The sequence below is a fragment of the Neopsephotus bourkii genome, unplaced genomic scaffold (genome assembly GCF_033783945.1).
Source record: "Neopsephotus bourkii isolate Nb327-2 ecotype Australia unplaced genomic scaffold, CSIRO-AGI_Nbou_v1 NB_962, whole genome shotgun sequence".
Classification (NCBI taxonomy): Eukaryota; Metazoa; Chordata; class Aves; order Psittaciformes; family Psittacidae; genus Neopsephotus; species Neopsephotus bourkii.
Window position 1 is genome coordinate 851,774 of NW_026901456.1, and position 16,986 is coordinate 868,759.

The window sequence follows — 16,986 nt, forward strand, 5'->3', positions numbered from 1 at the left end:
ATTAATAATAGTGTTCTCTTGATACCAGAAAAATGTGCTAAACTGTCTTCCCAGAATAAAACTTTCAGTGTTACCTGAGTTGATGTTGCAGGGCCTTGGGTTGAAATAAGACACCTCTATGTTTTACATTCTGGTACAGTCGAAAGTTTCTGAGAATAAAGAACGTGAAATGAATAAAGAATGTTACTAGAGGTAACAACCTCGAGCTGCGCCGGGGGAGTTTAGATTTGATATTAGGAAGAATTTCTTCACTGAGGGGGTGATCAGGCATCGGAACAGGCTGCCCAGGCAAGTGGTGGAATTACTGTCCCTGGAAGCGTTGAAAAAACATGTAGATAAGGCCTTTAGTGACATAGTTTAGTGGTGGGCTTAGCAGTTATGAGGTAGAGGTTAAAGTTGATTATCTTAAAGGTCTTTTCTAACCTAGTTGATTCTGTGATTGAATATTCTTAAGGTTCTTATATAGTCCCCTCAAAAAGCCTTCCCTCTCCCCCAACATAGAAAAAGAGGACAGTTTGCTTCAAAGAGTTGTGAGGCTTGGTTCTGTGAAGTTCTCTGAAATTATTGATATGAAATTATTCCTTGAATCTTTCCAAAAGACAGATTATGTTGAAATTAAAAGTCAAGTCCAGTCAGTAAATAATCATCATCCACGAGGGCATGGGTTCAGTATCTTCATCCTTGCATCCTCACAGATTTCTCTGTTTTGCTGCAAATAGAAAATTAGCGTTTAGCAGGTCTTGAAAATGTCCTTTCCCATTGTGTTATGTTTTGGTGAGTTTTACTAAAGATCACAGATTTTTAGCTGTTAAAGCTGTTTCTACTAATAGAATCCCCAAATTTGGTACCACTGCAGAGTTCCCTAAGAAGGAAAACACTAATTCGTATGAGAAATAAAGCCAGGAAAAGAAACAGCAGAAAGCTTGGAAACCATGGAACTGGTTAGAGAAAATAATGTTTCACATTACCTTGCAGATTATGTCAATAAGAACAAATTAGCAGCTTTCTGATGAAAATTCACTGCTGATGAATTTTAAAGTCCAAAGCCCTTTTGTTGTGGCTTTTCCCATTGCATGGGTTTAGGTAGCAACAGTGAAAAATGATGCGATGTTTCTCTGTTTTATTAAGCAAAATGGAATTTGTAGCTCCTAGGTAATGTTTGTAGACTGAGAAAACTTTGCTTTCTTTAATTCTTAATTGTCCTGCCCTGCTCTGGCCCTCGCCCTCGCCTCCGTCTGCGTGAGGCTCTGGGAAGCCAAGGGGGCGCGGCCCCGGGAGCTGGCGGCTGCTGAAGCAGCCCGGGAGAGCGGCCCCGGGCACCAAGCGGGAGCAGGACCGGAGGCCGGCAGGGAGCAGCTGCCGGTGGAGGAGGTCGGGGCGGTCGAGGAGCGGAAGGAGGCGGCTGCCGAGGAGCGGAAGGAGGCGGCTGCCGAGGAGCGGAAGGAGGCGGCTGCCGAGCAGCGGGAGGAGGTGGCGGAGGAGCCGAGCCCCGCGGCCGAGCTCAGCCCTGCGACAGCCGAGAGCATTCCCCAGAAGCCGCCCGCCGAGCCCCAGGAGGATGCAGGAGACCCCGCAGCATTTCCCAGCAAGGCAGAGGAGGAAGAGCTGGACTCAGGAAAAGAGAAGCTGGTGGTGGGAGAGCCGGCAAGCACAGCAGCTACACCAGCCCCAGTGACAAGTACAGCAGCATCGTTTGAGAGTTCTGAAGGTTTTGGATGGCCTTTGGGTATCCTTGGGACCTGCTTGCTCTGTGGCACACACACAGAGTGTATTTTACCCACCACCATTTTGTCTGATCTCAAAAGTTAAGCAGAGTCAGGTTTGGGTCTTGTCTGGGGATAGGCGACGATATGGGAGGACCAAGAGGTTTCCCCCAAGGCTGGACAGCCATGAGTGGCAGGGCATGTGGGACAGTATGGGCAAGTATCTAGTCCACTGGACCCCTCCAGTGCTTTGGAAGCATTGGAGATGGAAGGCAGCTGTATGGAGTCCCCAGCTACAAGTTGCAGAAACTGCTGAAGGGGACAGTGAATTATTTTGAGCCTGGTGGACCCATGACCCTTAAGGCCATCAGAGCAGAGATGCAACATCGAGATGGACTCATGATCGAGGGGTGGACTTAGCAATGGACACTATCGCCCAGGTTATTCACAGGTGTGAACACTGCGCACAGTCTCTCGTGCTCTGAAAGACTGTTACAAGAGGTGGAGCCTGACATCATGGACCAGATGGACTCAGCAGCTTTATAGGGACTGGTCCATGCACTGCGATGAGAGTGCACTTAGATAAGAGTGATGGTATATTGAAAATGTAGGATCTGAGCATGACGTGAATGGTATGGAATAAGGGGTGGATAATGTCCTGGGTTTAGCAGTGGCAGTCATTTTTCTCTTTCTTGGTAGCTGGTGCAGTGCTGTGTTTTGACTTTCAGCTGGGAACAGAGCTGAAAAACAATGATGTTTTGGTTTGGCCAAGGACTTTGTGAGCCTCATGCTCTGCCAGGGAGGAGGGGAGCCGGGAGGAAGCAGAGACAGGACACCTGACCCAAACTGACCAAAGAGGTATTCCATACCACAGCACGTCATGCCCAGGATGTAACTGGGAGTTACCCGGAAGGGCTAGGTGGACTGCAGGGTTGGAGGAGGTATCGGTCGGTGCTTGGTCGGGCTGGGGGGGCGAGTTATCGGTCGCCTGGTGATGGGGTGTTGTATTCTCTTCCCTTGTTATTTCCTTTATCATTACTATTATTGGTGGTAGCAGTAGTGATTTGTGTTATACCTTAGTTACTAAACTGTTCTTATCTCAACCCGTGGGAGTTGCATTCTTTTTGATTCTCCTCTCCTTCCCTCCGAGAGTAGGGGGAGGGCAAGAAGTGGGGGGGGAGTGAGTGCACAAGCTGTCTTGTCTGGGGTTAAACCACGACATTAACATGAAAACTTGTCAAGGTGACATCTATTTGGTGTCTCATAATTTAAAAGTACATAATTGTTCTGCTTCTGGTTTTTACCCTTGAGACGGTTAAATTAGATATCCCTACTTTAGTTTCCATTGCATACAACATTACCAAAGTTCTGATGATAATGTTTAGACTTACCCGTCTTCTTTCAAGGTTGTTCATACTAATTCTGCTTGAAACAACAGACTTTTTATGTCCATGGACCATCCCTGTAAAGTTTTCTGAATTCATTCAGTCCATGATGTCAGGCTTCCTGAGTGAAAGCAATCCCACGAGTGGGTTTGCCTTTACCTGAAACAGGAATAACCCAGACTGTCTTCCCCAGCAAATTGTTTATGTGCACCACAGGAACTTTGTCCCCCTCTGCGTATGTAAAAGTTCTGAATGGGCTGGGCCAGCCTTGTTGGCAGATCCTCTGGTGTTGACCAACCAGGTGGCCTTTGGTAAGTGTGTATTCCAGTGTTTGAAAGTCCCACCAGCCATTGCTCTCTGTAGTTTTTAACAGCTCATTGTACCATTCAATTTTCCCAGAGGCTGGTGCATGGTAGGGGATGTGTTTTACCCATGGCCATACCACCTTGAGAATGCTCTATTTCATCTGATCTCAAAAATTAAGGAGAGTCAGGCTCAGGTCTTGTCTAAAGTTAAATGATGATCTATGAGGACCACCAAGAAATTTTCCCCGAGGCTGGATAGTCATGAGTGGCAGGATGTGTGGGACAGTGTGGGCAACTGTCTGGCACAGTGGGCACCTCCAGCGCTTTGGAACTTCACCCCTGAACAAATGCGAAATCTGAAAAATAAAGAGTAAAACACTTAAATGAGGTGTGTTGCCATACCAGAGAGGGACAAATCATGGCAACGTGCTGCAGCTTGGCCTATGCCTCCAGAGCATCTCTGGAAAAAGATGTCTCTGGATCTGATGACAAAGCAACAGACAGCGCAGCTACTCAACCCACAAGCACAGCAGCTACACCAACCCCGACAACAGACACTGCAGCTGCTCCAACCCTAGTGACAGACACTACAGCTGAACCAAATGGCCAATCCATGCCAATATCACTTGCCCTATGAGCAAGGGGAAAAGCAAACAAGAGCCATAAAGAGCATGCAGTGAAGAAAGATGAAGAAGCAATCCATGTACTAGAGGGGACAGCACCTGAACAGCACTAATTACTACAGGAGTTAAGAGGAAGAGGTAACTTCTCAATCCCAGACCTCGACCAAGCTGTGGAATATACGAAAAAATTTCATCCATCTTCCAGGTGAGCACATCATCACCTGATTGCTCCAATGCTGGGACAGTGGGGCCAACAGTCATGAACTAGAAGGTAGGGAAGCCAAGCACCTGGGATCACTTGCTAGGGAAGGGGGAACTGATGAAACAATTGCAGAAGAGAAACAAGCACTCAGCCTTTGGAGGCAGCTCTTGGCAGCTGTGAAGGAAAGATTTACTTACAAGGATGGTGTTATGTGTCACTCAGCCAAGTGGACCACAATAGAGAAAGGCATCCAGTCGTTGGAGGGAATCAGCCATTCTAGAGATGATCTATCATAGGCCGGATGCTGGGAATGCATCCATAGATCCACATGAAGTTGAATGTACGTGACCCACATGGTGGAAATTTACGCAGAGTGTAGCATCATCATATGCCCACTTACTGGCATCAATGACCTGGAGTGAGGCAGCACCAGCAACAGTGGATGAAGTGAGTTGTCAACTCCGAGAGTTTGAAGACAGTCCCAACCCTTCCATCATTTCAGCTGTGGGAAAACTCCTGACCCAGGAGTTCAAACAACTGAGAGATGATCTGTCCAGCTCCCCACCTGTACCAACCTGCACCTCAGATATTAGCAGAAAGTACCCTGTTGCCTGAGAGAGAAGATACAGGAGGTGCACACCATGGGCCACCCAGTGGTTTTACCTGCGGGCTGATTTTGAGTGCCAGCTGAGAACAGTGCTGATAACACACCAGTGTTTTTAGCTGTTGCTAAGTAATGCTTACTCCAATCAAAGACTTTTCAGTCTCATTCTCTTCCAGTGAGGAGGGTCATAAAAAGCTGGGAGGAAGCAGAGACAGGACACCTGACCCAAACTAGCCAGAGCAGTATTCCATACCTCAGCACATCATGCCCAGTCTGTAAACTGGGGGGAGTTACCCAGAATGCCTGGATCACTGCTCAGTTCAGGCTGGGTATCAGTCGGCAGGTAGTGAGCAATTGTATTGTGCAACACTTGTGCTTATTGTTTTATTTTCTTTTCCCCTTTTAGTTTTATATTCTCTCCCCTTGTTATTTCCCTTATCATTATTATTATTGGTGGTACCAGTAGTGGGTTTGTGTTATACCTTAGTTACTGGACCGCTCTTATTTCCACCCATGGGATTTGCATTCTTTTGATTCTCCTCTGGGAGCAGGGGGTGTGAGTGAGCAGCTGCGTGGTTCTGAGTTACTGGCTGGGCTTAAACCAGGACAGTGTGCTTCTTGATGTTCTGTATTTACTTTTACAGAAGTTATTATGCAATCGAGTAGGAATCTTGCAATATATAATATTATTTGCAATTTTTTCTCTCTTTTCCCAGACCCTGTGCAGTGGTCAACAGACCAGGTGCTCCATTGGGTGGTGTGGGTGATGAAGGAGTTCAGTATGACTGACATTGACCTCAACGCACTCAGCATTCCTGGGCGGGAGCTATGTAGCCTCAGTCAGGAAGACTTCTTCCAGCGTGTCCCACGGGGAGAGATCCTGTGGAGCCATTTGGAGCTGCTTCGAAAATGTAAGGATTTTTCTGTAACTGATTTTACCTACTCCCCTCTTCCTTTTCTTTTCATTCTTCCTTTCTTTCATTCAAGATGAATAGAATTTTGAGCAGTTGTTTTCCCTGTACTTAATACAGGCTGATGCCAACCTTATGAAGTTTAACTATGCTAAGTTCAAGGTCCTACACCTGGGCCGGAGCAACCCCAGGTACAGCTACAGGCTGGGCAGAGAAAAGATTCAGAGCAGCCCTGTGGAGAAGGACTTAGGGGTGTTGGTCAATGAGAAAATGAAAATGAGCCGGCTTCAGTGTGCGGTCGCAGCCCAGAAAGCCAACTATATCCTGGGCTGCATCAAAAGGAGTGTGACCAGCAGGTCGAAGGAGGTGATCCTGACCCTTTGTTCTCGTGAGACCTCACTTGGAGTATTGTGTGCAGTTCTGGTGTCCTCAACATAAAAAGGACATGGAACTGTTGGAACAAGTCCAGAGGAGGGCCACGAGGATGATCAGGGGACTGGAGCACCTCCTATATGAAGACAGGCTGGGAAAGTTGGGGCTGTTCAGCCTGGAGAAGAGAAGGCTGCATGGAGACCTCATAGCAGCCTTCCAGTATCTGAAGGGGGCTTATAAGGATGCTAGGAGGGACTCTTCATTAGGGACTGTAGTGATAGGACAAGGGGTAATGGATTAAAACTTAAACAGGGGAAGTTTAGATTGGATCTAAGGAGGAAATTCTTTCCTGCTAGGGTGGTGAGGCACTGGAATGGGTTGCCCAGGGAGGTTGTGAATGCTTCATCCCTGTCAGTGTTCAAGGCCAGGTTGGACAGAGCCCTGGGTGAGATGGTTTAGTGTGAGGTGTCCCTGCCCATGGCAGGGGGGTTGGAACTTGATGATCATAAGGTCCTTTCCAACCATAACTATTATATGATTCTAATATTGGCAGTAAAAATGAGGGTATCAATACAGGATGACAAGAGGTATTGAAAGTGTCTGCTGTTATAAAACATGTCTGCATACTAAACACTTTTTGCCCATCTTTTATTAAACTTCTTATCTAATAGGAAATAATGACTGGTAATTCCTCCTTTGTTTTTAATAAAGGTTCTTAGTTTATGCATCTCCCAAATTTGATAGTTTTGTAATTAAGTATTTATTGTGAGTTATTTAATATACATCTCTGAGTCATATAGAAGTGAGGATTGTTAAGCATAGGCAGTGAAATCCTTAGTACACAACTGATAAAGTGATGTGTTTATATTCATAATGCAGTAATGCATATGTTCATTTCAGGTTTACCATGCTTGAATGTAACTTGGCAGACTAAAAACTATTTTCACTTTCATTTGCATGAATTAGCTAAGGCTTTTAGGCGATGGAGAATGCATAAGTACCTTGAAATTCACCATGTACGTCCTTATTTCTAAAAATTGAATGGCAGACAATTAAATGTCTCTGCTCATTAGACCATGAGTTATGCGTGTCTCTTTGAACTGATACCAAATTTTGAATTTTTCTAATATGAAATCTGAAAGTTCTTGTTCTTCAGGTGATTTGCAATTTGTGGTTAAATAAAAACTTGAGGTTTTTTTTCTTAATTTGTAGATGTGTTGGCTAGCCAAGAACACTCCGGAGAAATAGCAACTGTTACTATTGATCAGCGTAAGTACTTGTGTTAGCAGTTAATTTGCACAGTTAACTGTTTGCAGGTTTAGCACTTTGGTTCAGCACTATAATAGTGCAACATTTAAAAAATCACTCTCTTAATTTAATCTTAAAAAAGAGAGAGGGGAAAGGGGTGGCACATTACTTGGTGAGGGGAGGAGGGCGTATTTTAAACTTCAGAGCAAAATTTTGGGTTTCTTGGTATCTTGTTACTGTCAGAAAGGTGCTGTATGACCTGAACTATGAGAGTTTTCAGCTTTTACTTTTGGATGGTCAGTTTTCCACTCTCTTAAAATAAACAGTCTAGGATACATAATTGAGGTCTTGAGTAGTTCTGTTTTTTTAGGTTATATTTTATATTATATGTTTACAGGTTCAAACTTAATCAGGGGAAGTTTGGCTTAGATACAAGAAAGTTCTTTACTGTGAGCGTGGTGGGGCACTGGAACAGATTGCCCAAAGAAGTGATGAATGCTCCATCCCTGTCAGTGTTCAAGGCCAGGGTGGACAGAGTTTTGGGTGACATGGTCTAGTGTGTAGTGTCCCTGCCCATAGCAGGAGGGTTGGAATCCCCCTCTAGTTCCAGCCTAGATGATCTTAAGGTCTTTTCCAACCCTAACTATTCTGTGATTCTATGATATATTGGATTAATGAATGGATGTATTAAAATATTATTTCAAAAGAAAGTGCTCCTAAAAACTGAAAGGAGATGTGGAAAAGAGGACTTGCTTAGAAACCAGTATTAGAAAAATATATATTAAAGTAACTTTGCAGTTATCTGCACTCATTCTTCCAGCTGAAGCAGTGTCATCAATTATTGAAATTAATCAATTTTCAGCATACTTCTAAGCAGCTTAAATAGACTATGCATTACATCCTGGGTTTGTGTCTAGTTAAAGCAACCTACAGTGGAGCATTTGCATCTTCTTACACCGTTGCAGTAGAAGGGTGTTTAATTGCTATTTGGAACAGGAGGTATATAGGGCTGTACAGTGACCACTGAGAAAAATGCATTAGAGTAGACCATACAGGGAACAACATAAAGATGAAAACAAAGGCATGAGAGGGTCTGTTTTGTTGGGGTTTTTTTTTATGGAAACATATAATACATATGATAGTAAATTAAAGCTGATGTTTCATCTGTATTGTGGCATCTCTACTATGAGTCTAAAACAGTTTCCACTGTAAAAGGTAAAAAATCTGTATTCTTAGCAGTGTGACTTACACAGTGTATCTTTTTAGCAGAGGAAAAAAATAGCTCCTAGATGATATGATAACGCAGATAATAAATAATATATGTCTGTTTATGTGCCAGCAATTTACAATTGATGTTCTGCAATGTTCTCTGCTTTACAGCTGTGCAGATTATTCCAGCATCTGTACAGCCTGCTACCCCAACCACCATTAAAGTAATAAACAGCAGTGCAAAGGCAGCTAAAGTACAGAGAGCTCCAAGGATCTCTGGGGAAGACAGAAGTTCCCCTGGGAACAGAACAGGTATTGTCTCCATTATTTTTAAATGCAAGTGCAGTAAACACTCATTAATTTGAATTACAGTTTTGTAGAACACATCTTTGTCATTCTAAATGTGATGTTTGTAGAAGTCCATGTGGTATGAAGAGGACTGGAACTACAAAATGTATCACCAGCACTTGCAGGCCTGGAAGGTTGGTTACCTCATGGAGGCACTGTGTGGTGCTGCAGCTTTTGAGTCCTGCAGCAAATAAAATGCCTAAGATTGTTTCTATAACTTAACTGTCCTCTAAAACCACTGCATAGCATTTATTCAAGCTCTTAACTTCTTTCCACTTTCCATTTGCAGAAAGGGGAGAAAATAAGCTACATGTTATGGAATCCTAGCCTATACTTGTTTCTACACCGCTCCTTTAGTGACTTTAGAATTTAACAAGTTTCAGATTTCTTGTTTTGTTAAATGAATGTATCTTCAGGAAAACTACACACTGAATCTCAGTTTATTTTTTGAATTACTGTTATTCGTACATATTTCTCTTTGATTATTGATAACTCAATTTCTTTATCTTATTTTTTTCTTGCTGTAATTTTCATAGAATCACAGAATAGGTTGGAAGGAACATTAAAGATCATGTGTTTCCAATCCCCCTGCCATGGGCATGGACACCTTCCGCTAGACCAGGTTGCTCAAAGTCCCATCCAACCTGGCCTTAAACACTGCCAGAGATAGGACAGCCACAACTTCTCTGGGCAGCCTGTTCTAGTGCCTCACCACCCTCATAGTAAATAACTTATTTTTAATATCTAAATCTGCTGTCTTTCAGTTTAACTTTGTGCTGTCACTGCATGTCCTTGTAAAAAGTCCTTCTCCAGCTCCCTCTAGGCACTGGAAGCTGCTCTAGTATCTCCCCTGAGTCTTCTCTTCTCCAGGCTGCACAAGCCCAGCTCTCTCAGCCTGTCTTCATAGGAAAGGTGCTCCAGCTCTCTGAGCATCTTCATGGCCTTCCTATGGACAATTTTGCTTTGGTTCTCTCCACAGTTCTGAATTTTTCTGTTAAATCCTCTCCTTGCCCTTGAATTTTTGTTTCTTTTAAACTCTACATAAAAGCCTGTTCTGATGTCATTTAGGATTCTTAGGCCAAGATTTTATCAGCTGACATTAGTGGGGAAATTGGAGACTAAACTGTTTTTCAAAAAGCAACTTTTATTCTGTATGTGTATGTGAGTGCCTGAAGAGGAACAAGCAGCTGTGCACCTGTTTTGTTTTAGGGACAGATATATGTCTAAATGACCGTGTTTAGTGTTACATAATGTGTTTTTTTTTCCTGATGTCCTAGGAGCAGATTTGTGGGAAATCTTTATGTCTTTATTTTTTCTGTATTCCTCAGTTTCTTTTTAATAGATTCATTCTGATGACTTTGCAAGAAAATTTTTACAAGAGAATAATTAGAAGAAATTAACTAAGTGCAAGTATTTTTTCCATCATATAGTCTATGCTGGTCTGCTTTAATATGTTGGTTGAAAATTTTAGATATGAAGGGACTATAAAAAGGACTAATTTAAATGGATCTTGTTATTCCCATTTCAACAGGAAACAATGGCCAGATCCAGTTGTGGCAGTTTTTGTTAGAACTTCTCACTGACAAAGATGCTCGGGACTGTATTTCTTGGGTTGGTGATGAAGGAGAGTTTAAACTGAATCAACCAGAACTGGTTGCACAAAAATGGGGACAGCGCAAAAACAAACCCACTATGAACTATGAGAAGCTTAGTCGAGCTTTGAGGTAAGAAACTTTAGGAACTGCTCAGGTATGAAGTGATCTGCTTCCACTTTGCAATTTTAACTATCATAATGCAAGACTTGCAGCTTTTTTAATAAGGGCATAAACAGATCCTCTCAGATCCTCTGAATCTACTCCTTCCCATCAGATTGTACTAGTCTTAGGGGTGAGGTATTTGTTCAAGTTCTTGGGTTTTTCTGTTGGGTTTTGGTTTGTTTTTTTTCTTAAAGAAGAAGATACGTTAATACTCAGAATTACTGACTTATTTTTAAAGAAAGATATGTATTGCCTAATCCTGCAAGTTACTTAAGCAGATTTAGGAGCTCTTTTTATATGAGTGAAGTTAGTCTGAGATCTAAGATTTACTGTTCAGCATTTTCACATTTGGCCACTTTTTTTTTTTTTTTTTAAAGGAAGTATACTCATCTAGCACTGTTAAAAAAAAAACCAACTTCTATTTAAAACTACCTGTGTGAGAAATTGTGGTAAAGTTACCATAATCTGGCTTCCTTTAGGCTTTTAGGAAGGTTTTAAGTAAAATCATTATGTACAAGGGTGAATGAGTACTTCCACTGGGGAGGACCCAAGTCTGGAAAACCATGAATGGCGTAGAATCAGTAAAGAACCACTGCCCATACATGAACAGGAGGCATCAGAAGAAACTGGCAGGCACCAACTACACAACTAAATTACATCCTTTTGTTTGTTTTCTAACTTCTTTAGACAAAGTATTGTGGATGCCCATATTATTTTATGAGTTTGAGAGGTAAGTGGACAAATTAATAAAAGAAAGATGCAACTTCCATGAGTTCCTGAGCCCCAGATCACTGAGAGCAAGGAAGAGCATCGATAGAATTATGCTAATTGGGGGGGGGGGGTGTCAATAAACTATGCAGAAGATCTCAAAGGCAGCTAAAGAACTTCAGAATAATGTTATCACTGGGATATTAACCAGATGTGTCTGCACAGTAATTTGCATAAATCACTATTGGAGAAGTTTTGCATTTATATTTTAGTCACAGAATTACAGAAATCATTCCTCAGAATGTTTCCATTTTGGCAGCTGCATCAGTATTGACGTGTTCTCTTAACGCTTGAATGTCTGAAGGGATATTTAACGTCTCTTGCTACTCACATGATAAACATTGTTGCCAAGCTAAAGTTTTCTTAAATGTTAATATATTTAGTTTACTAATGTACTGAAATTACTGTGTCAGTTGTTGATTAATACAGAAAATGATGTTGATACTATTGAGAAATTTGCTAGCTCTTCTGCTCAGCTGTAGGAAAACCAGGCAGTATGGAAACCTGAGCAGGGTAAGAAAATGGAAGAGAAGCTCTTTTTGTTACATACACCTTGGTAAATTTTCTAAAATCACCATTTGTTTTAGTTACCCAGAGGAAAGTGAGACTTGAAGAAAAATACTTTGTCTCCTGTATTACTCTGAAACAAAGTTTTCATGTGACTCAGAATATTCCAGTAACTAAGGTTTTGTAAACATGGGTATTTATTCTTTCTGTACTTCTGAATGAGCAAATGCTGTAATCAGAAATCCATTCAAATTAATATTGAAAAATTGCTCCGCCTACATTGCCTCAACTTTAGCCTGAATGTTTCTAGCACAAGATGTGGGAATCTTGCATGGTTTTGGGCAGACTAATTTCTTGTCCTTTTTGTTTCTGGTCATATCAGTAATGCAGACTTGATCATTTAAAGACATTTATTCAATTATGTAAAGCATTTCTTCTACAGTACTATTTTGGCACAGGTGTTAGAGTACAATGTAAATGTGAATGTTTGTACAGCGTCAAATAGCTTAAAATTGTCCAGTGGCACTTGGCATATGTGCAAATGTGCCGTGGCCACATTTTGCAAACTCTGCTTTTCTTTGTATTGACATGGGTGAGTACAGTTCCCAGTTCCCCGATTTCTTGGTGCCCAGTACCTATGATACTGAACATGAATGCCTGCCCAGTGTTCCCATGCTCTAAGCTGTACTGTATTTCACACACCAGGGACACATCCTTCCTCAGTTCTGCACAGTACTGCAGGACTGTACTTCAAAACCGAGCATAAGTCATCCTCCCACCCTTGAGGTTGCAGGGTTCATCTAACCATTACAACTAATCCTCATTGTCTTGCTAGGAGGCTGGATGTGGTGGACACCATACAACAATAGGTCCTTCAGGTGGTACGAAGAGGGTGCTTTGGAGGCTGGGGCTGGTGTGAAGAAGTGCTGAGTGGGAGTGCAGTAGCAGTTAAGAGCAAACATAATGATGTGGAGAAGAGAACAGAGAGGAGTTGAGGGAGGCACAGGTGGTAGCTTGGGGGAGGTGGAATGAGGAGGAGGACCGAAGAGGAAGCTCTTACATAACTGTATGTCATTTAGGAGAAAGGTGAAGGTGAGCTTTGGCAGACAGGCTAAACTTTACCTGCAGAGCAATAGCAGAGCTGATTTGACCGTTCTTGTACTCTGTAACAGACCTGTGTGGCTTCTTGCATGACATCAGCAACCAGCAGGCTTCTCAGTGGTTTTTTCTATATAGCCTCTCTCATCCTGTCTTTGCTTTGGTCCTGTTGCTTGGATCCTGACCCCCAAAAGTAAGAAGCTGAAAGGCTTTTTTTTTTTCTGGCTTTTTTTTTTCTGGCTTTTTTTTTTTTTTTTTCAGAATTTGAGGTATCTGAGGAAATTTGGTTGGATTCTTTAGTAACCTACCTTTTCCACTAGAGCTGGGAGACAGAAGTTAGTCTTTTAATTGAGTTATTTTGCTGGTGAATGACCATCTTCGCTTTACAAACATGGCATTCAGGGGACTGAGTTTAGACAGTCAAGAAATCTGGGTTGATTTGTACTACATTTGGGTGATGGTTTTGAGGACATTAAATTGGGGGGGGGATATATGTCTTGGGGGGGGGTTATTGGTTGGTTTTGATTTTTTCCAAATTTATCACAAGCTTGTTAAGCTCATCAAGTCCAAGTAATGTGCCAGGCACTTAGGTTTTCTTAATGAGATACGTGACATGCATTCTATTACTGCCTGCAGTGAGAGGAGAACAATAACAAAACTGTAAAATTTGAACTTCTGTCTTATTGGTATCACCTAAAGTTTTATAGTGTCTCTGGAATGCAGTGGGTCATACAGACTGTTGTCTTTTCTTCATTTCTGCCTAGTCTGATGATTCTTTTGTGGCACAATGTAAAGAGTATTCATAGTTAGAGAAGTTACTTTTAGTTGTAAATAAAGATGAAGGATGTAGTTTTGCCAGTATATGAGCTATAAACGAACAAATAAACATGTTTTTATAGTTTTACTTCCATCACTGAAAACAGTAGGGAGAGAACAGCTGCTTCAGTATCATAGGTACTACAGTGCTAATTGTCAGACTGTTTCCATTATGGATTTTTTCTTCAGAAAAGCAAAGACAAGAATAAAGAAAGCAAAGGACTAATGAGAGGGGGGGAGACGACGTTTTGTTATTAAGGCAAACACTAAATAAAACTTGTTCTCCCCCCAGTCTGTTTTTAAACTGCTCTAAGGCCTTCATTTCTGTTGCTTCCAGACTACCTATAGAATAATTACTATGTTTTGTTTCTCTTTAATGTGTCAAGTTGCAAGAAAATGCCTAAATAGTACCTTGGTGCACGAAATTATATGATAATCTTAATAAGTTTCATATCTTGACTTCTGTGTGACCCTAAGTAACTAGGCAATGTGTATGGAAGTTACAGATGTTGAAAATATGCATTGATTTTATTATTTATTTATTGCAGGTATTACTATGATGGAGACATGATCTGCAAAGTGCAAGGCAAGAGGTTTGTGTACAAATTCGTCTGTGACTTGAAAACTCTTATTGGATACAGCGCAGGGGAGTTGAATCGCTTGGTCACGGAATGTGAGCAGAAGAAACTCGCCAAGATGCAGCTCCATGGCATTGCACAGCCAGTTACAGCGGTGGCACTAGCTACAGCATCCCTGCAAACAGAGAAAGACAATTAAGCACTAGGAACTAAAAAGTGGAAACCTGAGGCCTTTCCTGTATAACCAGAGCAGGTGCTGCTCTTATCTTTGTCAGAATTAGAAACTACTTTTGTTTCTTGGCAGTACAAAAAAATAGAGCATGATTTTCTATAAAGAAGTGGGACTTGCATAAATTTGGATCCTTTAACAGCATATATTTCAATATAAGTTAAGGGATCACCACAGCTTCTGCAGCTTTATGCCAGGGCCTCTATGGTATGCCAGCTGAAATGGGTGAGGAAGGTTGAACTAGTCAGCGCTCTGTCCACAGCTGTACAAAGTAATTCTTGCAGCACTTTTTACAAAAATGGAGTACCTGCAGACAGCAGGCTGATCAGTTGCGTTAACTCAGTCCTTTCCAGTCTTTTGTTCTCTGCTAAACTACCAAATGACGTTCGATACTTTCAAAGTTAAACATGTTCATTATTTGCATTTAATCAAGCAGAACCAAAAGGCTCATTAAATGTTACAAAGCATCGGGTTCTTAAAATATCTTCTGTGTTTATAAGCAAGGGAAACTAAGAGTAGACAGAACTGGAGATCAGTACTGAAGAAGGAGATCCAGGTTTAGATCTGGCTTAGGTGAAAAGCCAATTGTGAGTATTTCATTGTAATATGTAGATAACATGCATATATGAGGGCAACTACTTCCCTGTTTTGAAAAACACTGTTAAGGCTAGCCATTTAGCAAAAAGTGAAGACAAACTTCTTCCCCACTGCCACCCCCATCAAGTGATTTGAAAACTTGAGAAAGTTGCCCTCACCCAAAGAGTAGTTTGGTTGGGGGGGGCAGTAAATGCTCTGGTCTGCAAGGTGCTTATACCTGCTCGGTAGTCAACCGTAGTAACTGAAGACTTCGTTAATCACAGTCAGTAGTCCCTGTTTAGAAACAAAACGCAAGTTGGAAATAGTTTTACAAAGAACTAAAGTTTGATTTCCAAATTATTGTACAGTCTGACATACATTGAAATAGAAAGGTGTGTGTTTTATTTAACATCAGTTTCTTTCTGAACTTCAAGTGGTGTTTTTGGAAGCTTCACAAGCCAAATGCATGCTTCAGAGCTGGGTGGAATTTGAAGTCTGGATGATGAATAGAAATAGTTGGAATGTATCCTGAATTCTGCACTACGGAGAGTACTTTGTGCAAACTTTCACATGCAGTAAAAAGTAGGCTGCAGCTTTTGAGCTTCTGTACTGATGCCTGTCAGACTGTTTCTTTTGGTGGCTGAAAATGATGTGATTTTAGGTTTGGTTTTTGCCTCTTCATGTTGTTAAACATACTATATTATGTATTATGTCGCCAATGCATTTTTTCCAACTTTCTGTAAGTAAACCCCCTCTGGTAACAATTAAAATGCAAATGTATAAAGGAAACCTTTTAATTCTGTGAGGGATCAAGCTACTCTTAAACCTTATATCAAAAGTGCTTGTACAGTTTGGTTCTAAACAAAATGTGTTTATACTGAGTAGTGAGAGCACTGGACTGTTGCTCTTGATCTGGAAAGGACTGGTCATGCTTGCAGGCAGAGGTCAAAGTACACAGAAGTCTTGTGTATTTTAAAGATGCATTGAGGACAAAAGTTTGTTTATAGGTGGATGTTCATCTGCAGATAGTTTTTGTTTAACAAGAAATCTTGTGTGTAGTTCTGCCCTACTTTTATCATCACCACCATGATTCTGAATATTTTTTTTTTCCAGGTTCTTTCACTAACTCTTGATATAGTTTTCGTTCTTGAGCTCTTAAAGCACTTCACCTACAGAGTATGCTGGGTTAATTTTGTATTTGAAAAAAACCTTAAACCCTGAGCAAAATGATAAATGCATCTGTCACAAGAAGTCAGCCATCAATCCATTCATTACAGTTACAGTAGCCTGATTCCACCAGTTGGCAAGTGTTTGACTTACGCAAGTAGATGCAGGTTCACTTAAATTGAAGATTTAAGATTAAGCCAGTAGTTCAGTGGCAGCAATGATGTGTATAACACTGCTCTGTTACAAGTTTGATACAAGTCACTAGTTTTGTTTAGCAGAGTTCATGGACAGCCTTTTTAGTTAAAATAAGTATAAAAATAAGAGAAGCTTAAAATATCAGCTTTCTGGATCAAATTGAAATCTGGTATCAATACTTTATTCCCCTGAATAGTCTTGTTACATGGTAAGCCCTCTAAGGGAAAACATCTGGTATATCACATTTTCTTTGTAAATACACCTGATTATTTTGCAGCTTTTCAGTAGGTGTGAGAGTTCTTTGGGTTCTTCATTGTTGGATCACCTCCTTTTCCACTGTGTTCTAATTAGCAAAGAAAGAATCTTTCAAATGACATAAAATCAC

General features: G+C 41.4%; 1 protein-coding gene across 4 annotated transcripts in view; it reads left to right on the top strand.

Moving 5' to 3' along the window:
- Positions 1 to 16,190, top strand: part of GABPA (GA binding protein transcription factor subunit alpha) — a 26,033-nt gene extending 9,843 nt beyond the window's left edge. For 3 of the 4 annotated variants that reach the window (XM_061358983.1, XM_061358984.1, XM_061358985.1), the window contains exons 6-10: positions 5,539 to 5,733; positions 7,318 to 7,374; positions 8,734 to 8,874; positions 10,442 to 10,634; positions 14,405 to 16,190. In XM_061358983.1, the coding sequence (XP_061214967.1) occupies positions 5,539 to 5,733; positions 7,318 to 7,374; positions 8,734 to 8,874; positions 10,442 to 10,634; positions 14,405 to 14,633 (815 nt within the window). In that variant the 3' untranslated portion in view covers positions 14,634 to 16,190. The remainder of the gene's footprint in view (positions 1 to 5,538; positions 5,734 to 7,317; positions 7,375 to 8,733; positions 8,875 to 10,441; positions 10,635 to 14,404) is intronic. The other variant, XM_061358986.1, reaches the window with a different exon arrangement.
- Positions 16,191 to 16,986: the final 796 nt, after the last annotated feature.